The sequence below is a fragment of the Neopsephotus bourkii genome, unplaced genomic scaffold (genome assembly GCF_033783945.1).
Source record: "Neopsephotus bourkii isolate Nb327-2 ecotype Australia unplaced genomic scaffold, CSIRO-AGI_Nbou_v1 NB_1814, whole genome shotgun sequence".
NCBI lineage: Eukaryota > Metazoa > Chordata > Aves > Psittaciformes > Psittacidae > Neopsephotus > Neopsephotus bourkii.
The window spans coordinates 389,370-416,175 of NW_026902287.1; the positions used below are offsets into that span (position 1 = coordinate 389,370).

The window sequence follows — 26,806 nt, forward strand, 5'->3', positions numbered from 1 at the left end:
GAGCTTGTCTGGAGTGGTTTTGGTAGGAGGCTTGCCAGGCTGGTAAAGAAAGCTTTAAACTAGATGTATTCAGGGAGGGGGGCATCGTTCCATCCCAACACACCCAGTCAGTTGCCAGCACCTGTAATAAATGTTTGGAGCAATGCAGAGATATTTCAGCCACTGCAGCCAATGAGCCGGCTTCATTTGGAGCTCTGCTCAGATGCCTCTAAACAAACACCCATAGCATAGGGAACAAACAAGAGGAATTAGAGTTGTGTGCATGTCTATGGGGGTATGATATCATAGATGTGTCCTGGGTTCAGCAGTAGCAGTCATTTTTTCTCTTTCTCAGTAGCTGGTGCAGTGCTGTGTTTTGACCTTCGGGTTGGGAACAGAGCTGATAACAGTGATGTTTTGGTTTGGCCAAGGACTCTGTGGGCCTCATGCTCTGCCAGGGAGGAGGGAAGCTGGGAGGAAGCAGAGACAGGGCACCTGACCCAAACTGACAAAAGACGTATTCCATACCACAGCACGTCATGCCCAGGATGTAACTGGCAGAGTTACCCGGAGGGGCTAGGTGGACTGCAGGGTTGGAGGAGGTATCGGTCGGTGCTTGGTCGGGCTGGGGGGTCGAGTTATCGGTCGGCTGGTGATGAGGTGTATTCTCTTCCCTTGTTATTTCCTTTATCATTACTATTATTGGTGGCAGCAGTAGTGATTTGTGTTATACCTTAGTTACTAAACTGTTCTTATCTCAACCCATGGGAGTTGCATTCTTTCTGATTCTCCTCTCCATCCCTCCGAGAGTAGGGGGAGGGCAAGAAGCGGGGGGGGGAGTAGGTGGACAAGCTGTCTGGCTTGGTTTAAACCATGACAGGATGTCACAGAACCATGGTGGGATGGCTCCTATGACTGGAGTGTTGGAATGAAAGGTTACAGGCTCTTTAGAAAAGACAGGCCCTGCAGACGCAGAGGGGGAGTTGCTGCTTATGTTAGGAATAGGCTGGAGAGTATGGAACTCTGTCTGGGGACAGGTGATCAGTTAACAGGGAGTTTGTGGGTCAAGGTTAAAGGAAGGACAGTGATGGAGGACAGACTAGGGATGTTAAGGAAAACAGGAAGGGATTCTATAGGTACATTGCAAATAAAAGACAGACTAGGAACAATGTAGGCCCCCTCCGGAAGCTATCAGAATAACTGGCTACCCTGGATTTGGAGAAGGCTGAGGTTCTCAATGACTTCTTTGCCTCAGTCTTCATCAGCAAATGCTCTGACCACACCACCCAAGTCTTGGAAGGCAGATGCAGGGACTGTGAGAATGAAGACCTTGGGCCCACTGTGGAAGATGATCTGGTTCAAGACCATCTTAAGAACCTGAACATGCACAGGTGTATGGGACCTGATGAAATCCATCTGTGGGTCCTGAAGGAGCTGGCAAATGAAGCTGCTTAGCCACTGTCCATCGTACTTGAAAAATCATGGCTGTCAGGTGAAGCTTTTTATGACTGGAAAAAGGGAAATATAACCCCCATTTTCAAGAAGGGGAAAATGGATGACCTGGGGAATTACACACCAGTCAGTCTCACCTCTGTGCCTGGCAAAATCTTGGAGCAGATTCTCCTGGAAGGCATGCTGAGGCACATGAAAAACAACAAGGTGCTTGGTGACAGCCAGCATGGCTTCACTAAGGGGAAATCCTGCCTGGCCAATTTGGTGGCCTTTATGATGGGGCTACAGAACTGATGGACAGCGGTAGAGCAGTTGATGTCATCTACCTGGACTTGTGCAAAGCATTTGACACTGTCCCACATGACATCCTTGTCTCTAAATTGGAGAGACATCAGTTTGGTAGGTGGACCACTCGGTGGATAAAGAACTGGCTGGATGGCCGCACACAAAGAGTTGTGGTCAATGGCTCAATGTCCAGCTGGAGACTAGTAACAAGTGGTGTCCCTCAGGGATCACTGTTGGGACTGCTCTTGTTCAACATTTTTGCTGGTGACATGGGCAGTGGGACTGAGTGCACCCTCAGCAAGTTTGCCGATGACACCAAGCTGTGTGGTTCGGTTGATACGCTGGAGGGAAGGAATGCCATCCAGAGGGACCTTGACACGCTTGTGAGGTGGGCTGATGCCAACCTCATGAAGTCTAACCCTGCCAAGTGCAAGGTCCTACACCTGGGTTGGAGCAGTCCCAGGCACAGCTACAGGTTGGGCAGAGAAGAGATTCAGAGCAGCCCTGCTAAGAAGGACTTGGGGGTGTTGGTTGATAAGAAACTGAACATGAGCCAGCTTCAGTGTGCACTCACAGCCCAGAAAGCAAACCGGATCCTGGGCCGCATCAACGGGATTGTGACCAGCAGGTCGAAGGAGGTGATCCTGCCCCTTTACTCTGCTCTCGTGAGACCTCACTTGGAGTATTGTGTGTAGTTCTGGTGTCCCCAACATAAAAAGGGCATGGATCTGTTGGAACAAGTCCAGAGGAGGCCCATGAGGAGATCAGGGGCTGGAGCACCTCCCATATGAAGATAGGCTGAGAAAGTTGGGGCTGTTCAGCCTGGAGGAGAGAAGGCTGCGTGGAGACCTAGTAGCAGCCTTCAAGTATCTGAAGGGGGCCTGCAAGGATGCTGGGGACGGACTCTTCATTAGGAACTGTAGTGATAGGACAGGGGGTAACGGGTTAAAACTTAAACAGAGGAAATTTAGATTGGATATAAGGAGGAAGTTATTTACTGTGAGAGTGGTGAGGCACTGGAATGGGTTGCCCAAGGAAGTTGTGAATGCTCCGTCCCTGGCAGTGTTCAAGGCTAGGTTGGACAGAGCCTTGGTTGACATGGTCTGGGGTGACGTGTCCCTGCCCATGGCAGGGGGGTTGGAACTTGATGATCTTAAGGTCCTTTCCAACCCTAACTATTCTTTGATTCTGTGATTGGTGAAGGTTTTGGTTTGTTTTTTTTTTGCATTCACAGTTTATGTGTCATGTCTTTACAAATGTATAAGAGGAATGTTCAGATAGAGAGTTATAAAAACCATCAAATTATTTGTGTATATCTTTATTGGATTATTCTTAGTATGTACTATGATGTTTGGCATTCTCAGCCGAGAGTAGACAGCATTTGAAAAAGCAGGCTGGGGGGGTTAGGAACATGTGAGTTTAGCATTACTAGACAACTGGCTTGTAACAGTAACATTAATAGTTAATGTTAGAAAATAATATACCGGTTCTTGTAGCCAGCAAGTTTATGAGGAAGTACCAGCTGAAGGCTGGTTCTAGTGTTGCAGCTTCTATATAACTGTTTTTTCTCTCTAGTGCTACATTCATACTGATTGGTGCGTAAACATACGCTGAGAGTAGAAGTTATGAATCTGTCACTGTAAAGTGTTTCAGAATACTCCTTTAAATTTTTCAGCGATGACAAGGCTGATAGATCAAATGGTGCTGGAGAAGCTAGTAAACATGCAGAGATGCCTGTGCAGAGAAGAAGACGTATTTCCACTGTGCCCAATCTGAAACCTAGAGCTGGACCTTCATCTGCTCAGCGTTTAGCATCAAAACCACTGGGGCAAGCATCACAGGCTCCTGAAGACAGTGCTTCACTTCAGAAGGATTCCTCTCCATCAGAGGAGAGTAATTTTGAAAGCCCTTCAGAGTCCCCTGTGTTGCCCGAAAAGAAAATACCTGTGCCACAAGCGCCACAGAATTCCCCACGAAATAAATCAGCAAACGAAGAGCAAACTGTAGGTGTGACTGCTCAAGAAAATGATGATACCTTGGAGAAGAATGTACCCTCCTCACTCAAGGAGAGATCAACACAGGAAAGATCAGGAACACAGGAGGAGAAGTTACCTGTGAAACCTGCTCGTTTAAAAGAGAAACGAGTATGTTCTGACCGTGAAAGGGTCCTCAAAGCTCAGAAGTTAAGAGAAATGCTTAAAGAAGAGCTGAAGAAAGAGCGGATGGTAAGCCTCCGTGTTCAGTAGTGCTCATCTGTGAAGGGCAAATGTGTTATGCACCTAACATATGTTATCTGTTTGCAGAGGTGTTTTCTGATGCTCATTAGTTGCATACTGCTAATAGTCTGTGTTCTTACAAGTGTATGTAGTCTGTTTATAAGCAGTAGTAGAACTGTATTCCCTCATAATACAGGAATTATATGTATCTTTTGATTAGCCCCATAAGCTTTTTTTGCATGAGAACTGCGGTTCTAAGTTTCACAGTTAGGAATACAGTTGGAAAATATGATGTAAAAGCTGGGTATTTGGGGTTCCTCATATCTTTTCAACTTAATTTTTGACCAAAGTCTGTAATTTTTAGTAACTTTTCACTTGTGCCAAGTATTAAATTGCGCTTGAGAGGGTAAGTTACTTAAGTCAGAGGTGTTCTCTCTGACTTTTAGGATAACATTGGAGGGAGGGGAGGAACAACAAACCTCCTTGAATGGGGTGCTCTGTAAAGAAATAAAAATATTCATTTGTGAAATAGAAAAGTACTTTCAGTGTGAATTTAAGGGTATTTTTGTCTTGTTATGTGGAAACAGTTGAAACAGAAGCCTCCAATAATTGAGGGACGTTCTCCACCAGATCGTTCTAAAATGACCATGAGAGACTTGATATACTATCTGCCAGAAAACAATCCTATGAAGTAAGTATGACCATTTTCTGTTTCCTTAGGTTTAATGATTTTTCTTTTTTCTACCAATTTAATGTGAAATAGAGAATTCTTAAATCTGGAGTATTAGATGCAGTATTGTAACAAAAGCTTTTAGACATTTGCACACATACTCAGTCTTAATACAGAAATAAGAATCGGGGTTAGCATACTTACTTAAATATGAAAACGTGAACCTGTCTCCAGTGTTGATTTATCTCTGTGCAAATGCAGAATAACAGAAATATTTTTGTGAGCTTTTGTTTGGGGTTATTTTTGTGTTTTGCTGTTTCTTGGTTGGTTGGCTTTGGTTGGTTGGTTGTTTTTTTGGTTTTATTTTATTAGCTGCTGTTAAACTTTTAGTTATAGCTCTTAGGGATGTTACGACTGCCTGTCCAATATAGTGGACTAAGCATTTCTCCATCCCAGGTGGTGAAGTGCAAAATGCACGTAAGACCCCTGAGGTCTTTACGTTCCAGCTGGATGTGTATAGCTGCTACTGTTCCCTTTGCAGGTTTTGCTAGTAGCAAGGCTGAGTGAGAATCCCAGAAGTGCGTATACACAGGGAATACTAATATAGCTGGCTTGCACAGACTGCCACAGGCAGAGCAGGGCATTTTTGCTGTCTACCAAAGAAAGTCACATAAACAGAAGTACAGCTATCTAAGTCCTGTTCTTTCTCTCAGTAGCAGATCAGTTTTCTGGTATTGTCTGTTACCACCTGTTTGTTAATGTTTGCGTGCTTCTGTATTATATTTATCACTTCCCTTGTTTTATGTTTTTTGGGTTTTTTTTTGTTTGTTTTACACTGAAGAATCCTTAAGCAGGAAATGAATCAGATTGTTATCACATTCTCTGTACCTTTACAGTGGATTACAGCTTGAAATATTTTTTTTTGTCCTTGCTTATACACCCCCCCCCCCCCAAAGTTCATTGAGTAGTGGTGGTTTTCAGTTAGACCTAAGTCTAGATGTGAAACAAAGAATTGAAAAAAAAAACCCTTTGTGTTTCTTTGTCTATTACCCAATAAAGCAGATTTTGTGGAATGAAGTGGAAATCTATCTGTACAGACATCTCTACCTTTTTATGAAATTCTAGGTCTTCAGTGGCAGAAGAAAATAGAACAGAAAAAAGCTCTGCACTAAGTCAAATGAAAGAGTAAGTTGGTGGTGGAAATATATAAAAAAATTTTCTGATGTTAAAAAACACCCATGTTTCTGTGGTGATAGTAAGGGGGGGGGGGTTGTGTGGGTTTTTTGTTTGTTTTTGTTTTTCTGGGGTTTTGGTTGGGGTTTTTTTTTTACTGTTTCAATTTCACAGCCCATACTTACAAGAAATTGCAATTTGGGAGGGGAGGGTGATTAAAGAGCATTTTGCTTTCAATGTTGTGGCTTTGGATTTGCCCATTTTACAGTAGAATAAAAGCAGATTCTAGAGTTTATGTACTCACTAACTTGTTGATTGTTTGAATTGCTGGGTGGTTCATTAAAGTATTAAATGTCTGGCACACAGAGCAGCAATTCAAAATACTAACAAAACTAGTATTTTTGCTTCATCTATTAAAATTTTAGACCGGAAGAGAAAAGTACTGCTGATCATGAAGATGAGGAGGAGGATGATGAAGTAGAGAATGGGGAGGAGAGTCAGGATGGTTCACTTCTAGTTCCTCGTGTGAAAGTAGCAGAAGATGGTTCAATTATTCTGGATGAAGAAAGGTAACAAATTCTGTGCCTGATTCATGCACAATATACAGTACATTGCTGCTTAGTTTGTGGATAGAGAACAGTTACTTTGGATGGGGACAAATGCAAGTGTATTTCCGAGAGCTCATCTGTCCTAGCTTAGGAAGCAGTACAAAGGTGGCAGAATATGAGCTGTAGTTGTGCAGACTTTCTCTATGAGAACTGTGTTTTGGAGAAGGAGATGGAGCGGAAGATGTCATGTTTTGTTATAGTGAACAAATACTGAATATTCGTCAAACTTCTGAATGCCTTCTTTTTAGTTAACTTTCTTTTTTTTCTCACAGTATGTATGTCTGCTTACTGTTACTTGGCTGTCAGTATGACTTGCTCCAGCTTTGCATCTTGCATGTTGCTGCTTTATATATCGATAGATATTTATTAATCCGTTTTCGTAATTTAGCTTAGAATATGGCTTTTTTAAAGTAATGATTATCAAATTATTGAGTTCCCCAAATGTATTATTAGCATGAGATGTAGGCCAAGGATAGAGCAGTCCTGATAAAAGAATTTGAAAGTATTCAAAAAGGATATGGAGAGGCTCTTGTGGTTTTGCAAAATAATTTTCTTGAATGTTAAAAAGATAGCATTTTTCTTTTATTTAAGTTAATTATGCCTGTCTATACTGTAGCTTACAAAAATCATATTCATGTGTACAGGCTGGGCTAGGATAATGATTTTTTTGCTGTGTTGTCTCATTAAAATGCATGTTAATGTAATTATTAAACCTGATTACACAGTACAAACACTGACTTGTGGCTGACCTGTAAATACCTACTATGTGTCTTGTTAGCATTGTTTTCAGATAAATCTCTGTGTATATTTGCTTTTCCAGTTTAACTGTAGAAGTTCTAAGAACAAAAGGTCCATGTGTTGTAGAAGAAAATGACCCCATCTTTGAACGTGGTTCTACAACTACATATTCTAGCTTCAGGAGAAGTTGTTACACAAAACCATGGTCAAATAAAGGTAAGCATATTTTGGTTTCAAGTTTTGAGTCTGCAAAAAAATCTTATATTTCCACCTATGCTTTATACTCAACAATTTTTATTTCTAGTGGAGTAAATGGATCTGTTTGCATGACTTAGTCTCAACCCTACAAATGCTTAGAATAAGCAGAGCTCTGATGCTTACTGTGAAAACTGGTATTTTTATAAAGCCCAGCGCCTTGTGACATGAAGGCTGTCTCTGATTTCCTTCTGTCATGGATGTTTAGACACTGGAAATCTGTTCTGCCTTATCAGAAGTGTAATTTCGGATTTTGGATTCTCTTTTCATGTTCTGCAGTTTTGTAACAGATTAGACAGTTCTTTTTGTTAAAAGGCCAGTCAGCAATGTTATTAGATATGTTATTAGAAGTACTTAGGTGAAATAATACGCATATTCCAGCTGAGCTGAACTTGCAGTAACAGTAGGTATCCTTAAAGTTTCTGATCTGGTTGCATTAAGTTTGGTGATTTTATTTGGGGTAGCCAGAAGGATGGTTAACTAAACAGTTAAGTGTGTGAATCTTCTTTCTTTTTTTTCCCCCCCACTCCAGAAACAGACATGTTCTTTTTAGCAATCAGTATGGTAGGAACAGACTTCTCCTTGATTGGACGGCTGTTCCCTCATAGAGACAGAGCAGAAATTAAGGTAAAAATTAAAGCACTCAGTAAAGCAAGTAAATGTTTGCTTTCACTTTTCTTTTTCTCATTTGTTATTCCTATGCTTCCTCTATTAGTATTGACGATTTTGATGTTAATTGGATCTATAGCAATGCTTTTGGTAATACCTGTTCCCAAGAGGTATTAAGTATCTGAAACATTAATATGCTGAGCTGAATTCCAGTCAATAGTCAGTGTATTTAATGTACCTAGACACAGTTTGTCTCTATTTTCTTTTGGTGAGGGTTGCCTGTGTGGCCTCTTTCATGGTATCCAGCTGGGAAAATCTTTGAGATTTCAAACCCTGCTTAGATGTGAAGTAAGAACAAAAATGTTGAAAATAATAAAAAAAATAATGACTGGTGTTACCTATTGGTGACAGGTTTTAAATATAAAATTAATTACAAGCTTGTGTTCTGTGAGTGTGCTTGTAAATTTAACAATTCTAGTTGGTAGGAAATTCTTTGCGTTGAAAGCTTATCTTGATCTGCAATTTTGTACAATATAATGTTACTAAAAAGAACAGTTATACCTTTGCTTTTAGAACAAGTTCAAACGTGAGGAAAAAGCTAATGGATGGAGGATAGACAAAGCTTTCAGTAAGTAGAGTAAAAGTACCTCACCCTACAATGAGTCATTAAATTGTAGTTGTTTTTTTTCATACCTAAGTCCTAGAGCAGCATGTTAATACATTATTTGACATTATAGCACAATTTGTGTATTGTATCATCACTTCTTCAATTTTCAAAACTACTAAGTACTGTAACCTTATTACTGTTTGTTTTCAAAACTAAGCTGTCATAATCCATAATGAACTCTGGTCCCTGCTCAAGTGATACAGAAATTATTTTAAGAAAGAGTTTTGTTTATAGAACCTTTGCTTTTTAGCATCATAACATGTACACTTGCAAAGCAGAAACTTGGAAAAATTATCAACTTTGAAATATGTTGTTTGTTTGCTTTAATCTTATAGAAGAAAAGCGGCCTTTTGACTTTGAATTCTTTGCCCAGTTGCTCGAGAAGGTCTTAGCAGATGAGGAGAAGAGGAAGCAAAAGACTGTTAAAAGCCAGAAGGCAAGGGAGAAGAAACCTCCAAGGTCTCAGAAGAAGCCAAAAGGTACATCAAAAGAATGATTAAGATAGCATTCACAGAGCAGTGGTCAGTAGTGTGTTGCCAGCAGGGGAAAAATCACGTAGGGAATCTTTTCGTTTCCTGTTGCAGAGAGGACAAGAGGATCCTGGCTACATAATGTAACTTTTTCAGATGTGGTTTACTGATGTGTGAGATGATGATGGCTGGTAGCAGCCTGTTTCATGAGATGAGTTTTCTCTGGACAGGAATTTGAGACCACCCTGAAGTCAGTTGTCTTCCACAGTCTGAAGCACTGATATTCCAAACAGGATATTCTGATTTAACAGTTGATAAGTGTCTTCATGAGTTGCTAACAAATTCACTTTTAGAATCTTGGGCTAAAACTGTATTTGGCAAGCTCTTTCGTGACTTTAAATTTCTCTTACTTTTTAAGCTCTCTTCTTTTAATGGTTGTGTTTCTCCTTTAATTACAGTTTGACTCCCTGAGTCTGAATGGTGTGATTCTTTTCAAGAAGTCTTATAAGAGTTGTCTTAGTTTTCTGGTCTGTTCAAAATAAAGGGTAAAGATTTTGTTTAGTTACTGTTGATCACCATATAGTCTTTTATTACCTCAGTACTTTTTAAGGTACCTTTCAGAGATGTGCCTAAATTACAGACAGTTATAGTGACACCATTTCATAAATTCCCTGCTAATTCTGTGAGGTTGTTCATTCCACAAGGACCCATTTTCTTTGTAAGTGGTATTGTGGAACAAACAAGTGAACAGCGTTTTTAAAGGGGATGCTAGTTAGGAAGCTACATTGCTTTTTAAAAGTTAAAATTGACATAGTTGCTGCTTTTCTTGATTTCAGATTTGATTAAGTAAAGTATTCCACCTATTAGGACTTAGAGCAACATACAGAATCCTGTTTGTAGATTTCAGTGGTAGATTAAAAGTACTTTATGTGTAAAGGAATGTGAGTATGCCTTTCTACTTCTCTTGCATTTTAGATTTTTTTATTACAGGGGAACAAGTTTGTGTAAGAATAAGGAAAGGTTCTCGGTACTTGATGTTCTGCATAAATGTAAGATCAAGACAAAATATCCTGAAAAGGAGAGGGAGGAGAATTTTAGAAATTTGTTAAACCCAGAAGAAAATTTGTGAATTATTAACTAGATACTAATTTATCTTTCTCATATAAATAAGAAATTATTAACTACTGTACATTTATTGATTAAAAATTTAAATGATTAAAATTGCTTTTTCATGGCGTGCTTTCTGCAGCTATCATAACTTCTTTCCGAAGAGATACAGTTCTTTTCAGGAATAGCAATACCTGCTTTTTTTGGTGTCTGTCCAACCTACTGAAAAGGATAGGAGCAAAAACATTTACTAAATTGGCTTTATATCTTATATTGACTACCCTGGTTAAGTGTTTTCTTATGTGCAGAAGGTGTTTAATGTTGAAGTTAATCTATGCTGAAGCTTTTCTGGTAAGTCAGTGACTGGCTTCTTATGGTCCTGCTCATTTTCCTGGCAGTATATTTACAGTGATGTATGAATTAACAAGATGTTGCTAGTGGTTATATCTTTGATAGTTAGGTTGCGTAATACTTCACCAGTCTATTAAACAGGAACTATTTTGTCTCAGGAGCAAAAGCTGCTAGCACAGAAACTGCTGATGATCAAGATGGTTCTCATGAAGCCAGAATTTCTGATGCAGAAACAGATCCAGATGCTGTTATGGCTGAGAAAGAAAATGAGGAATCTTTGAGCATTTCTGAACAGGCAGAAGAGCAGGTTGCATTAGAGCCAGTGTTAGCAAAAAAGAAGAGAAAGAAGAAGAAAAAAGATGATCTTGAACAGGAACGGGAGAATCTTCCAGAAGAAATGGCTGTCCCTCCAAAAATTGCTGAAGAAGGGAAGTCCTCTAAGAAAAGTAAGAGGCAAAAATGCTCACTTTCAAATATTCAAATACAAAGTTTACATAAAGACATTGCAAACTTAAAAAATGAGAACTTGAGTTTTGATCTATGTTGGGAGGTTGTGGAACAATGCCTTTCAAAATCAGCTTTCATACTAAGTCTAAACAATACTTTATTTTAGCTGAGAAAAGTTCTTTTAAATCTTAATACTTAAGCATTTTCTGCTGGGATTTTTTTATCTTAAAGTAACTCTTGCTTTGTTGTAGCTAGGATTTGAGAATTGGAATTGTAAGATTTGCCCAGAATGTCCAAATTGGTTTAATTCTTATTCAGTAGCAGAAAAAAGTGTGGTATGTGATGCAAACAAAGATGATCATACTACCTGTAGAGAAGAACTGAACAATCTTACGGAAGGAAAACAAGATGAGACTGCTGTTGCAGAGGAAGAGGGATCAGAGTCCTGTTTACCAGTGGATAACATAATGGAGAGAGAAGGTGACGTCAACTTATGCAGGTAATGTTTAAAATCTTAGGGAATGTTTTAAAATCTTAAAAGCTTAGGCAAAATAAGAATAATTCAGAGTTCTAATATTGATTTTATTCATGCTTATCATCATTTAACTGGCACAGAATGGGCAGGGTTTTTTTGTTTTTGAGGACTATTCTTGGGGTTTTGTAAACTGTTTTTACTTTACACTCTCAATGTCCCCTCATGGGCTGCCCTTGTAAAATTGATTTACGTTAATACTAAAATCCCATCCAAAGCTGATTCACTTTTTTGCGTGTTCATGGAGGGTATTAGCTTATCCTAACTCCTAATATTTCTTTCAAAGTGCTCCTTGGTAATGTTGCTAAGTACTATTGCTATACACTTGGAATTTATGTCTGTTTATAATAACATGGCTCTTGTAGGAAAAGTATGTTGCTTGGATTTTATTAGTGCAGAGCTGGGGGGGGGGGGGGAGGGCGGAGCAAGCTTTTGGTTTCAGTTTTGGATGTTCTCTTACTAGAAGGAGTAATGTTTATACACTTGTTGAATGTTTATTAAGCTTATTATATAATAGGAAGTGGTAAATCTAAAGTCATTATGAAGCTGTTACTGCTGCTTCAGAATTTAATGTGTCAGTTGTATTTAGCTATGTTGTACTGTTATTTCATTCAGATTCACAGAAAATTTTATGTGCTTTAATACTTGATTGGAATCATTTGAAGGAGCAGATGTCTTTGAACTCAATATAGATTGTTACAGAAAATGAGAAAAAAAAGTTTCTGCATACAGTTTATATTAAAGTCTGTTCTAATAATCAGATGGGATTTTAACATCTTGTAATAGTACTACAAAAGTTACTTTAAAGCTCATATCCTGCAGATATCACAAAAACTTCGCAGATATTCTGAAACATGTTATTAATGTCAAATTTGTGTAATTTTTATGCAACCTGACCGATCTGTAAAGAATAACACTTTTTAAATTAAAATACACTAATATGGTTTTGTGTGCTTTTACTGACTTCAGCTCTGAAGATAGCAATGATGTTACACTAGAAATGGAACCTGCTAAACTGAGAACCCTAGATACTAGGGGTGATGTATCACAGGAAAGCCAGATTTCAGACTTACCAGTTTCAAAGATCAGAAGCAAAGAAGGACAATCTGAAGAAACTAGGGAAACAAAGGTATATATATATACTTTTTTTTTAAATGTAGTTCTTACTTCTTAAGCAGTTTGTCTCAACCATTAAAGTGTTTTTGTAAATCAAAGCTTTTTTTTTTTTTGACTGGTTTTGTGATGATTTTACCACTAGGTGAGAAAAAAGGCAACAAGTCTGAGAACAGCACCAGAATTTAAATGCTACCAATTTGGTTGGCTTTACTGGGTTATCTGTTGCACTACAATTATTCAGAGAGTATCTGTGCATGCTTGCCTTATCTCATAGACAATTTAAACAGCTGAATAGTTTAATTATTCACAAGTGAAGCAATGTAATATCTACAGTAAAACTTCAGAGAAAGTTTTGGCTTACGCTTACTAGCACAGGGTTGCGAACTGAAAGATTGAGCAGCTGAGTTTTCATGCTGCCTCAGGATGGAAACCTGTGTAAACCCTTGTCCTCTGGTACTCACTGCCTTGAGGTGTTTCAGAAAAGATCTAGGAAACCAGACCAAGAATGAACGATCTTTCTTTGAGTACAGTCTAATCAGGTCCCAACAGTTTAGGAACCTTCTGAAATTGTGTCTGGCATCTTTTCAAGTCCTTGATGCACCTCCTGCTTGTGAGTTTGTCTAACTGCTTTACTGCATAAATCTGTACCTTTGTGGTGAATTGAATGCTAGAGTTCATTCCTTTAATTATTTACTTAATTTAGAAAGTGTATTCTTCAGATCGTTTTAAGATGATGGCTTGTAGTTTGATGAGAACTGTACTTTCGTTGTGCCATTTCTGTTCATGTTTATGGTGTTCCTGATTATCTTTTCCAAGCTGTTTTTGTTTATAATGCCACATACTCATCTCTCATGATCTGGATGATGAAACAGGGCATACCCCCAGCAAATTTGCAGATTAAACAGAACTGGGAATAGTTGCCGATACACCAGAAAGTTGTGCTGCCATCCAGAAGGACCAGGAGAGGCTGGAGCAATGGGCTGACAGGAATCTCATGAAGTTTAACAAGGAGAAGCACAAAGTCCTGCACCTGGGGAGGAACAGCCCCAGGCACTAGGACATGCTGGGGGCCACCCAGATGAAAAGCAGCAGGGTAGAGAAGAAACCTGGGAGCCCAGGTGCACGCCAAATTGAACATGAGCCAGCAATGTGTCGTGCCTGCAAAGAAGACTAATGTCATCTCTCCTGTGGTGAAAGGCTGAAAGAGTGGGGATAATTCAGCCTGGAGATGGAGAAAGCTCAGGGGGATCTCTTCAATAGCTATATAAAAACCTAAATGGGTGCAGAGAGGACAGAGCTGGGCTCTTTCAGTGGTGCCCAGTGACAGGACCAGAGGCAACAGGCACAAACTGAAACACAAGAGGATCCTTCTGAACATCAGAAAATACCCTTCCACTGTAATTGAGCACTGCACAGTTACCCAGAGAGGCTGTGGAGTCTCCGTCTTTGGCAATAATCAAAAGGCATCTGGGCAGGGTATTGAGCAGGCAGCTGTAGGTGGCCCTGTGCGAGCAAGTAATGTCCAGAGGACCCTGCAGACCTCAACCATTTTGTGAATCTTGTTCTTGTGTCTGCTTTTTTTTTTTCACATTACAGAAAAGAGCCTACATTTATCAGTTCCTTTCTGTATTATTATTTTTTTTTATTCAGAACAAAGATGTGTACGACTTACATAGACCAGATGAAAAGCAGAGTACATCAGAAAGCCATTCTCAATCTGAAATCATGTAGGTAAAATCATTTTTCCTGGAACTTACTTGAGCTTAACCTGCATTTGCTTAATTTGGATACAGTTCTAATTGACCATAGTATGCTGGACTAGATGGTAGATCATGATAATTTTTGAGTAGCAATGCTTTGAGCAATATTTAAAATTTTATGTGGGAATGAGAAGGAGAACTTAAGTAAGCTTAGAAAAAAACTAGCCTCTCTGTAAAAACGGTAGTAAAGCTTCCTTCAAGTATTTTAAAGTAGATTCCACTGAAAGCCAGCAGAGTTTATTTGACAGTCTTTGCATTAAGCAGTAGCATATCTTCTAATACCAGAAAGATGTAATGTAATTGCTTTAAGGTTATTGCTGCATTATCCATACAGTCTGTGGTGTTCTTGAAGTACGTCTTGGATCATATAAAACTTCAAGCTTCTGTTTGGTAATAATATGTATCACCTCTTTTCATATTATAAGGAAAACTGAAATGCTAGCAGGCATAAGGTGCTTGCAAAGACCTAAACCCAATTTAGTGAGATCATCTGTAAGGAGAGAAGCAGCAACACAGAAGAAAATGGAGGCCAAGACTTCCTCTTCAAACCTTGTGAATACTGATGAAAAGGTCAGAAGGAGCAACATTTCTTAATATGCTATGCTCTTGATGCTGTATCTGTTTTTGTCAGTGCTGGTACTGTGGACCGGTTACAGTCTAATAAGTAGTATCCTGAGAACTGCTTCTGAAGCATCTGTACACTTGTCCAAGAGTAATATTCCTTGCCTCAATTCCAGTGCTCTGAGGAAGACAGTAGAGGAAACAGAAATGAAGCCACAGAAGTAGAGAGCATGGCTTTGGGTACTAAGTCTGAGTAAGTATTGAGATCGCTTTTCCAGCCTTCCACAATGAACTGACCATAATTGTTGATTTATTCTACTTAGTGCTTTTACAAAAAGGCAACAATAATTGTGAAGTTTTAATATAAGTCTGAAATTTGACGTCAGAATTTTGTTGGGTGGTATCGAGTGGTACTGTGGTAGAAGGCTTGTGCTTATTTTTTTTGGAAGTTGAGGAAATCATTACTTTACAAAGTACCAGCTGTGCTTGGAATTTGGGAGGGTGTAGAGAAAGAAGTGATAACTATGCCTTAGCCTTCCTCCCAGCCTCAGTTGCCAGATAATAGCTCTGCTTCTGACACTTGCAAAAACACCTACGGTATGCAGCCTAGTTAGATTCCTCCCCTGTGTGATAACTTTGTATTTTTTTTAATAGGTAAATAAACTGAGTTTCCACGCTCTGTAAGACTAAAGAAAGTTTGTTTCTCTTTTGAGGAGATTTGAATAAGTTTGTGCAAATCCTTCCAAAGACACCCAGTTACACTAAAGAAAGCTGTGCAAGTCATTGAATATTACATAGGCTTGAATATTATGGCGTAACTGTCACTGTTGTGGATCCTTCGTGCAGAGAACCTGAAAAAAATGTAATTGCAAAGGCAGTAGTTGGAGGGTGTCGACAGAGATTTAAGCCTAATATTACAAGAGCATCTGGAAAGAAAGAAGAGCCTGAAAAAGATGCAGGAAATGAGTCAGTGTCTCATCTACAGCCTAAGGAGGAAACGGAAAAGGTATTTAGTAGTGCAAGTTAGCTGGAGATAATGTGTTAGCTAAAAAGCTGGTAGATAAACCAGCAATGTTATATTTTTAATTTCTTTTTGTTTCCCCTGAGTATGACCAGGAATCAGCCACTTATTAACCTGCATTGACAGCATGGTACTGTTTAGAGGCCTCAGCTAAGCTGTAGCTTGTCACACAAACAGTAGATACCAATAACCTTTCAGGTCCTGCAGCAAATGCAGCTTTAGTTTGATACAGATTTTACTAAACCTTTCTGACTATGTGAAATGTACCCCTGTAACTGTGTTTGCCACAAGCAGTCCACTCTGTATCCTGTCACAGTTACCTGGTCTGTTAGGTAATGCTGTACTTTACAAATGTAATAAAGTTAACGTCTTAATGTTATATTTGTATTTAGAGCACTGACCAGAGTGATAGGTCTGATGCTACCAGTGAAGAAGCTGCAGAAAAAGGTGATAAAATCCTGGAGACAGTGCCTCAGTAAGTATGTGAAAAAGGAGAAGACATGCTACTCTCCAGCAATTTGCCATCCATTTCACTTCTGGAAGTATTACATACTATTGTAGAGAAGTTTCTGAAGAAACTTCAGCAATAAAACACAAATTGAGGGAAGAATGAAAATTTTTTTAATGCATGATAAACAAATAATTAAATATTTTTTGGTTTGTTTTTAAAGAGTAGCTTTTAACTGAGGTGTCAATCATGATAAATGCAGAAAAAAGTCCCTTGAAAGCTAAAACAAGTCTTCTCTACTAGCTTCAATACTGAGAAGTGTCAGTTTCAGTGGCTAAGCACTCGAAGCATAAAACATAGGAAAAATTTCAACATATGGGCATTTTCATGCACATGCTAGGAAGTGTTTCTTAGATTTCTTTTCCATGGAGAAGTGGCAGCTGTAGTGTAACAGGAGAAATGTTTCACAGGAGAGACTGTTTTGAAAGGGATTAAAAAGAGGCTAGTGTGTGTCCGATATTTTTAGATTAGTAAGATTATGAATTTATATATGTATTTTCTGAATGTTTGTGATTTTCTTTTAACCCTTCATTAAATTAGGTCCATCTGTCTCTAGACTAGATAGGAATACAAGAAGAGCCATTATGTCAGAAAAAGGGCTGTCTAGTGTGGTATCCTGGCTCCAATGGGAAAAGCCAAAGAACAGGGCAAAAATAAGTTTAAAGTTGTCAGGTACTTTTTCAGCCTCTAGCAGATACACTTCTAAATTTATTGTTTCATGAAGTTGATAATGTATAGCTCTGTTTTAGATTAAAAACAAACAAACAAAAAAAAAAAAAAAACCAAACAAAAAAACCCAAAACGAAAAAAAAAACCCCACCCACTTCTCCAAGGCTTCTTTCACTTCAATATGTGGTATGTAATTATGGATCTAACATATTTTTCCAGATCTAATGGAACAGCTGGTTTACAACAAGACAGCAAACAGAGTGTGCTGAAACCACCACCTCTAAAGAGAGGCAAATTGCAAAGACCAAAACCAAATCTGGGAACACGTGTTGCAAGACAAAAAGACCTGACAGCTGAAAAAGCTCCAGAAGACGAGAAAACTGAAAGTGGAGAACTAGAAAAAGGTGTGATACACCATAAAGATGAAAACAATGATCCATGCCTTGAAAATGTAAGTTTCCTGAGCTGTTGCTTAGACGCACTGTTTTGATAGGCAGAAGCCTTTAGTATCAAAGATCTGGGTACATACCACACAATTTGTAAGCAGAGACCCATCATGCTTTGTTTATCCTTTCAGAATAAACTGAATTGCCATAAAATTCCTTCATGATTGCATTTGGGTTCTATTTTACATGGACAGATGGATTATACTTCAGTTGGTTGTATTTGTGATACCAGATCTGAAAAGAGAAGTTCAGAGAAAAGAGCGCTCTTGGGAAAGAGACCACTTCAGTAGAAAGTTAATAGGAAATTAACAAATTTTTACTTTTAAAATGTCTAATTGGATGCACAGGAAGCGAGAGACACAAGAGTGTTTTTGTAAGAGATACTAAAATAAGCTTTTTTATTTCTACTTGCTCTTCTAAAAGAGAGGTTGTTTAACTCTTTCAATCTTCCAGTGAAACTTTCTCCTTTTAGGATGTGACAGTTCATAAAGACACTCAGCCAGGCAGTGCGATGTTAGATGGGGATGTGCCTACAGATTCTGAGATGAACTCAATACAGGAAAAGTCCTCTGAAGCAGAAAGCTGTGAAAGTGAAAAGCGACTGTCAGATACCTTGAAACAGGTTCCAGATTCCAATACAAGGTAAGTTTATTTTTTAAATGGAGAGAAGTGGTTCATAAACCACTGATATCCCTAGGTATTCTCAACTTCAGCATTAAAACAAGTTCTATATCTATAATGTGATGTTTAATCAAGACAATACTAAACTTAAACAAACAAACCCCCAAGAGCTCAAAAGCACTGAATATGTATGCCCTTGGACATTAATTTGGTCTTTGCACTGTGAGCCTGATGTTCGGTTCCTGTAGTTAACTTCTCCATGTTGGTCCTAGCAGTGCATCACTATGTGTTTATGTGAAAGGTTTGGCTTTTTATTAAATTGCCCTTTAAAAAAAGCCCAAAATAAAATCCAGAACTGTGCTGTAAATCTACTGCTAAGTTTTAAACATGATTAGACAAAGTAATTTTTAAAATGTTTATACTGTCAAATCATGCATGCAGCTTGTTCTGAAATGGCATTTTTTTTAACTTACCTTTGCTCACCTGTTTGTAAGAGACACAGGTTTTTAATGGTGTTTGAAGTACTTTTATTGGATCTTTTTTCACAATATAATTAACTTTACTGTTCCTTTAAGAAACAACATTTTTTATACTTTGCTTCTGTATTGAAGAGAAATACACACAAGTATGTAATTCATGACTTGGAGAACCACTGTTGTCCTGTTCCTTCAGCTGTTCTGTTTGTTTTTGTAGGGAGTCTAGTCTTCAGAAGGAAGAGGAGAAGACTGTTGTATCATCAGTTCAGTTACTAAAGAGTCGATTCCAGAGACCAAAGCCAAATTTAAATATGGCAACTAGTAGAAAGAAAGTGCTGGATGTAAATAATACAGGTATATCACAGGAAGATACCTGCATGGAAGGAAGTTTGACACAGTGTGACAGTGAATGTAGCATCCTTCCTGATACAGATGTAAGGCACTTCTTTCTTTTTTTCCCCCTTTTTTAGTTATGTTTGAACTTTTGGGTTTGTGAAATTAAATACTGATGATTTGAGCAATATAAAGTTACTATTTCTTGAATCAATTTTTTCAAAAGCTAAATTTTTCCACAGGAAAGCTATACCTTCTACTTGGTTGTGTGTGAGGAGAAAAAGATTACATCCATTCTATATCTCTTGTTATGTGTCCAAATGTCTTTCTAACTTGAGGTGGCCTTGTAGAGTTGACAGGGAAGAAAGAAAAGTTAATAGAACATGGCAAAGAAGAAATCTAGATTTCAATCTGTTTTGTTTTAAATAAACAAATCTGTGTTTGTCCTGGAAAGACTAGGAAATTATTAGTGAAAAGTTAAAGGGTTTTTTCCAGGGAACACTTCAGGGAGTACTGGACTTTGTGGATATCATAATGTCTCCTTTTGGTTTAGTATCATAACTTTTCCCTGGTTCTTGTGTTTACTTTTTTTCAGAATGCAGGGAAACATCAAGTCCTGCGACCATTGGAACTCTTGGGAAAGGAGAAGTCTGTTGGCTCTCATGAGGTTTCTGAGAGCCCAAGCTGTAAGTCCCCAGAGAAAATTTCAAGATCAGAGGACTGTGAACTCATGTCTTGTCTACCCCAAATTAGCCAAGATGACACCTCAGCCACTAAAGCAGAGTAAGGGCTTAGCTACTTTTGTTTCTTAACTTACACAATTAAAGTATTTTAAAAGGAAATTGTGCCAATGGATTGCCAACTGGCAAAGAAAATCTAATAAAAATACTGAATGAAAGCTTAGTTCTCATAGATTTGACACTAGTGATACTAAAATTCCAGTTACTTCTATATTAAACATTAAATTAGTGAGCATTCATTTTACAGCTGTTTTATCATCTGAAACACTAAATTGATTTCAGGTAAACAGGAGGAGCACTAGTTTTGTATGAGAGAAACCATGTGAAAATCACTTTGGCTTTATAGTAGCAGGCAAACAGTAAGTTAATGCCTCCACTAAGTTAATTAATTCTGTTGTGAAAGTAGATAGGAGACCAGTGTTTTGAAATTGTCACGGTTTAAGCCCAGCAGGTAATTTAGCACCATACACCTGCTCGCTCACTCCGCACCACTTTCTTCTCCCCTGGCTTCTGGAGGGATGGGGAGGAGAATTGAAAGAAGTTAACTCCCATGGGTTGAGATAAGAACAACAGTCCAGTAACTAAGGTATAACACAAACCACTACTGCTACCACCAGTAATAATAATGGTAAAGGAAATAACAAGGGGGGAGAATCTAGAACTAAAAGGGGAAAGGAAAACAATAAACACAAGTGCTGCACAATACAATTGCTCACCACATGCTGACAGATACCCAGCCCAACCTGAGCAGTGATCTGCCCTTCCAGGTAGCTCCCCCCAGTTTATATACTGGGCATGAAGTGCTGTGGTATGGAATACCCCTTTGGCTAGTTTGGGTAAGGTGTCCTGTCCATGCTTCCTCCTGGCTTCCTGTGCTCCTCACTAGCAGAGCATATAATGAAAAGTCCTTGATCAGAGTAAACACTACAGGGCAACAGCTAAGACCATTGGTGTGTTATCAGCAGTGTTCTCAGACTAAAGTAAAAAACCACAGCATTGCAGCAGCTACTAAGAAGGGGAAAAACAGCTGCTACAGCTGAACCCAGGACAGAAGTATATGGTGAAACCAAGTTTTGTGTTTGTAACTTGAACTTAGCAGAACTTTACTTTTACATGGTTTCTTTTAAATATTCAGTTGTTTTTTATATTTATGTATAATGAACCTGTGTTTATTAATAATGTGCTTTTGAATTAAGTTGCGGATTATTATTTTTTTCTGGTTGACTTTGCACTGGTAGCAAAAGTAGCACTGGAGAATGTAAACAAACACCTCTTCAACCTGCCCAGTTAGTACGGCGCCGATTCCAGAGGTACAAGCCAAACTTGGTAAGAGCTGTTGTAAGGAAGGAATTGCAAATATCAGAAAAGAAGATTGAGAAAAATCCTGAAGCAGAACAGTCAGTATTGCAAGAAGATGAGTCTGCCAATGATCTTATTGTAAGTCTTAAGTGCTTTCTGTTCTGAGTTGCATGTTCCATTTTTATGAAGTTACATTAGAATATCTTATTCCCTGAAGCTGAGACACTATAATAGATGAAAAAAAATCCCCAAACTCTGGTATGTTGAGGTATTGCAGGTACCTCAACAGACACTTTACTAAGCACTGTGAAAGGCACTGTATTAATCCTTGAAAGCCATCCAATATGATGAAATCAGAGAAGTCTACAAATGCTATTATTGTTTTCTTTAATGTGAAGATCTGATTTTGATTGGATTGCATTATATAGAAAAAGGAGTACGCCACATTTAACGTAAATACTAGAATAAAAATGTGTTTTATATTCACAGAATCATAGAATAGTTAGGGTTGGAAAGAACCTTTTAAGATCATCAAGGTCCTGCCCCCCCTGCCACCTCACACTAAACCATGTCACCCAAGGCTCTGTCCAACCTGGCCTTGAACACCACCAGGGATGGAGCACTCACAACTTCCTTGGGCAGCCCATTCCAGTGCCTCACCACCCTTACAGTAAAGAACTTCCTCTTTATATCCAATCTAAACTTCCTCTGTTTAAGTTATAACCCATTACCCCTTGTCCTGTCACTACAGTCCCTAACAAAGAGTCCCTACCCAGCATCCTTACACTTTACTAGGCACTGTGAAAGGTACTGAAATCCTTGAAAGCCATGCTGGTATGATAAAATCTCTGTAACCCTTTTGTGGTTTGCTCATGAATCATGCTGGGGTGTAGGCATGGCTGCATAAACTTGCTTTAGATCTCAAACATAACTAAGCTTTCTAAGAGTGACTCCTTTTTTTTTCTGTTTTGAGTGGTTATAGCTGTTTTGTTCTTGCACCTGTGTAGACCTAGCTTGGAGTACTTATGTGCTGTGTTCTCAGAGAGGAGTGCAAGTGTACTGCATCTGTAATTTACCTCTTAGTGCCTCAGTGTCAGCTAACCCCTAGCTGAGGTAGTTTGCAGTTCAGCTTTGGCTATTCTAGACCTGTGGACCATGCATGTACATTTGCTCTGTGCTATGGAAATCTGTAGAACTGCAGCAGGTCTGATGCTCTTCAGTACTATTAAAGCTGTTATGGACCTTAAGTGCTGAGGGACGTGTTTGAGTGACTTATTTGTGGAATTAGTGTGGCAGATACAGAAATAAAAGTAATAAAGCCTTGTGAACATGAGGTTATAGTGGCTTGCATGTGTCTGTGCTGTTCTCTGCAGTGTCCATTTTCAAAAGCTTTTTCCATTTGCCAAAGTGTTTTGTTTCCATAGAGTTGATTGAACGCTAAATAGAGCTGTGCTAAATAGAACCCATAATGCTTGGGTGCATATAGCATTTAAGAGCCTAATTCGAGGCAGCCCATGACTAAGACTTCTGTTCTTTGTAAATTGAAATATGTGCTTAGGCAGATTACCCTCAATAAATAAAATGTGATTCTTTTTTGATTCAGATTGGTAAAACAGCACAGAGATCTGTAGTTTGTATGTTTTTATACAAGTTTGGTTTAGTAACTTGCTTGATTGTCTTTTCCTTCATGCTTTTTTTTTTTTTTTTTCCTAATTGCAAATTAAAGGGTAAAAATGAAGCTGTATTGTGTCAAGCAGATACATTGAGCGAAGAGGAACAGAAACAGGAAGAGGTACCTCAGGTGCCCTGTATTTCTGGAAACACACTGTGTGAACAAAACAGGTGAGGCTAGAGTTTAGCAAAACTGCATTTGAAAAACCTGTATCCGGTGCGTGAGATACCTTTGCCTATGTCAGTTCTTTTGTTCCTTGTTATCTGTCTTTGCCCAGCATTTAATTTTCAGCACCTATAGACAGCGTCTTCCTATGCTTTCAGAGCACGTTTCTAGCTGAGCTGAGCTATTTGTCATTATCTGGTACATAGTTGATCTGCATGAGCTCATAGCTCTTTTCGACCATGCTTGTCTTTCATTTAGTTTGTATTTGCATGTACAGCAATTCTACATGAAACACGTAGAAACTGTGCAAAATGTGAGAGATGTGTCTTTTGTTGATTTCAATATGCTCTTCTATTTTACTGCTTGTTAAAATAATCTCTTAAGCATTTATTAGGCTGCAGATACTTTAATGTTGGTATGGTTAGCAACACAACTTTTTGCTTTATTAAAAATGCCTTGGCAAATAAATCCTTTTATTCATCCTTGCATGTTAATGATAAATGCCCAAAATAATAAGTATGCATTTGAAAAGATAATTGTCTCAATTTTAAACAAAACAGTGTATCAGTCTCTAACCCTTTTGTATAACTGTTGATTCAAACTTAATCAGTTCAGAATTGGTTTTGTACTCTCTCAACCGAAGTCAAGTGACATAATTTGTTTGGTTTGTTTATTTGCTTTAAATTCACTAGTGCTGAAAAATCCACTTCCCAAGAAGGCAAGCTGAGTGCTCTGGGATCAGTACAGTTCATAAGGAAAACATTTACAAGAATTAGACCGAACCTAATAAGAGCTTATAGGGAAAAAGAATCTCCGGTGACAAAAACACTTGCTGCTCCAGTTGAAGAAGAAGAAAATAAAGGAGAGAATCTGCTTGTGGCAGAAGAATCTGAGGAACCTCCTTCCTCAAAAGTGAGAATCCTTTCAGATATTTCTGACTATGCTTTCTGATGATTGGTTCTGCACCAGCTGTTTGTAGGACATCCGAATAAACAAAGTGCATAAATCCATTTCGGACTACTAAGAATACATGCTTGTTTAGTATTTGCATTCTAATATGAAGTTTTAAATTAAAATTATATTTTATATTATTATATTAAAATTTTAAAATTCTGTTAGTAACACATTGGTAATATGTGTATTTCTGTTACCAAATCTGAAAGATCTCACTTAAAATTTGAAATTCCAGTCATGTTCATGATACATGACCTGCATGTCATATTTCTGTTGCTGGTTTTCTTCTGAACTCCTTGGTTGTTGCTCATGGAAGTTTTAAAGTGAAATTTTCGCTCAGGTTGAGGTCTTGATCATAACTTGCAATGCTTTATTTTACAGGTGAAATATATTGTGCTAATTCTGGGGTCTTTTTTTTTGTTTATTTGTTTGTTTCCTTCCCCCTCAACTCAAAGGATGACATGGAAGTACTGCTGTCTGTGGGGAGTTTGGCCAAGGATGGCAATCTAGACATAAATCTTAAAAACAGAAAGTCAGAAACACTCTGTTCCTCTAAAATGCCACCTAACTGCCACAATAAGGCAGAACAACAGCTATCTGAAGATACAAGATACATTCAGGATACCTCAGAAAGGTAAAGTTTCTTGTTGGCAAAATACACAAAGTTGTTAAATAGCTTTTTTTATTTGTCCAGTTGTTTTCACTCAGCATTTGCTTTTTGAAGTCTTAGATTCTGAGCTGCACTAGACACACCGTGAAGGTCACTAGGTGGCATCCTTAGGTAATACAAGAGTTTTTAACAGACTTCTCAAGGTGGTTTTCCTTTTTAGAAGGTACTTTGCAGGAGAGCATAGAGACAAATAATCATAGTTTAGCTGCCTGGATTTCTCAGACAGGGTACAGTTCTTAGGGTACAATGCACTAGAGATGTGGACTGTTGAAAGAAAGACTGAGCAGTACGTTTTGCAGTCATTTCAATTGCCAAGTGGTAGGTAGAATAACATGAAATAGGCTTGCTGTTTAAGATGTATTAGAAGTTTTCACTTTATCTTTCCAGCAGGAGAAATTCATGCAACAATGTGCAGTGTCCTGGTTCTTTGGTCAAGGGGATACTTTTTATGTACATGCAATATGAGGCAAATAGTGCCATTTAGATGTAACAGTTCTGGATTATGTTGTAAGCTATGTCTTGTTCAATCTTAACAGATACAGAGCATCTTCAACTCAATTTACTTTTGCTATTTTCTGAAATCAGCTTCCCGTTTCCATCTGTCTCTGAGCCTCTGTGTAAAATCTCTTCCATAACTTGCATTGAAATTATATCCAAGAGTCTTTGTGCTAACAAGAAAAGGGCCTTGACGTACAATCCTTATGACTCCTGTGATGGCAGAATTTCACAGAGTGGTTGAGGTTGGAAGTGTCCTCCAGACATTACTTGCTCGCACAGGGCCACCTACAGCTGGCTGCTCAATACCCTGCCCAGATGCCTTTTGATTATTGCCAAAGATGGAGACTCCACAGCCTCTCTGGGTAACTGTGCAGTGCTCAATTACAGTGGAAGGGTATTTTCTGATGTTCAGAAGGATCCTCTTGTGTTTCAGTTTGTGCCTGTTGCCTCTGATCCTGTCACTGGGCACCACTGAAAGAGCCCAGCTCTGTCCTCTCTGCACCCTCCATTTAGGTTTTTATATAGCTATTGAAGAGATCCCCCTGAGCTTTCTCCATCTCCAGGCTGAACTGTCCCCACTCTTTCAGTTTTTCATCACAGGAGAGATGCTTCAGGCCCTTCAGCATCTTTATGGCCCTTCGACAGGTCATCTCTAGTATTTCCATGTCTCATACCAGGGAGCCTAGAACTGGTCAAAGTAGTGCAGATGTCGCCTCACCAGCACTGATGTGGGGTAAGGATCATCTCCCTCAGTCTGCTGGCAGTGCTTCTCCTAGTGCAGCCCAGGATACCATTAGTCTTTGTAACCAGGGCACATTATTGGCTCATGTTCAATTTGGTGTGCACCTGGGCTCCTAGGTTTCTTCTCTACCCTGCTGCTTTTCATCTGGGTGGCCCCCAGCATGTCCTGGTGCCTGGGGTTGTTCCTCCCCAGGTGCAGACTTTGCACGTCTTGTTGAAATACAAGAGATTCCTGTCAGCCCATTTCTCCAGCCTCTCCAGGTCCTGGATGGCAGCACAACTTTCTGGTATATCAGCAACTACTCCCAGTTCTGTGTTATCTGCAAATTTGTTGGGGGTATGCTCTGCCCCATCAATTATATCATTAATGAAGATATTAAACAGGATTGGGATTGGACGCAGCATTGACCCATAGGGTACACCCTTAGTTACTAGTCTCCAATTAGCCTGTGGGCCACTGATCACAAACCTCTAAGACTGGCCATTCGATCAGTTTCAGTGCACCTCCTTGTCTGCTGCTGCCCAGAATGGGATGCATCCAGCCCATATTTCTTCATGTCCCTGTCCTGGGTTCAGCTGCAGGAGTTACTTCACTCCTTCTTAGTAGCTGGTGCAGTGCTGTGTTTTTTAGTTTAGCCTGACAACAAGGCTGGTAACACCAATGTTTCTAGTTGTTGCTAAGTAGTGCTTATTCCAATCAAGGACTTCCCAGTATCTCATGCTCTGCCAGTGAGGAGAGGCACAAAAAGCCAGGAGGAAGCAGAGACACCTGACCCAAAGTAGCCAAAGGGGTATTCCATACCACAGCATGTCATGCCCAGTATATAAACTGATTGCTGCTTGGATGGGGCTGGGTATCAGTCAGTGGGTAGTGAGCAATTGTACTGCTCACCACCACTGCTGGTTATTTTTTTCCCCTTTCAGTTATATATTCTCTCCTCTTGTTATTTCCCATTATAACTATTGGTAGCAGTTCTCTTCCTTCATCTATTGAGCC

At 39.0% G+C, this 26,806-nt stretch overlaps 1 protein-coding gene across 1 annotated transcript in view; it reads left to right on the forward strand.

Annotated features, from left to right (window-relative positions):
* The window catches only part of BDP1 (B double prime 1, subunit of RNA polymerase III transcription initiation factor IIIB), a 51,770-nt gene that overhangs the window by 4,615 nt on the left and 20,349 nt on the right, over positions 1-26,806 (forward strand). Inside the window, exons 2-25 of the mRNA XM_061342715.1 lie at positions 3,392-3,941; positions 4,520-4,623; positions 5,728-5,787; positions 6,201-6,344; positions 7,204-7,337; positions 7,909-8,003; positions 8,559-8,613; positions 8,988-9,131; positions 10,739-11,026; positions 11,346-11,526; positions 12,529-12,688; positions 14,326-14,402; positions 14,861-15,005; positions 15,173-15,249; positions 15,843-16,002; positions 16,410-16,492; positions 17,414-17,645; positions 18,113-18,282; positions 18,955-19,171; positions 19,666-19,853; positions 21,049-21,247; positions 22,836-22,951; positions 23,639-23,858; positions 24,356-24,534. Coding sequence (XP_061198699.1) covers positions 3,392-3,941; positions 4,520-4,623; positions 5,728-5,787; positions 6,201-6,344; positions 7,204-7,337; positions 7,909-8,003; positions 8,559-8,613; positions 8,988-9,131; positions 10,739-11,026; positions 11,346-11,526; positions 12,529-12,688; positions 14,326-14,402; positions 14,861-15,005; positions 15,173-15,249; positions 15,843-16,002; positions 16,410-16,492; positions 17,414-17,645; positions 18,113-18,282; positions 18,955-19,171; positions 19,666-19,853; positions 21,049-21,247; positions 22,836-22,951; positions 23,639-23,858; positions 24,356-24,534 — 3,978 coding nt within the window. The remainder of the gene's footprint in view (positions 1-3,391; positions 3,942-4,519; positions 4,624-5,727; positions 5,788-6,200; positions 6,345-7,203; positions 7,338-7,908; positions 8,004-8,558; positions 8,614-8,987; positions 9,132-10,738; positions 11,027-11,345; positions 11,527-12,528; positions 12,689-14,325; positions 14,403-14,860; positions 15,006-15,172; positions 15,250-15,842; positions 16,003-16,409; positions 16,493-17,413; positions 17,646-18,112; positions 18,283-18,954; positions 19,172-19,665; positions 19,854-21,048; positions 21,248-22,835; positions 22,952-23,638; positions 23,859-24,355; positions 24,535-26,806) is intronic.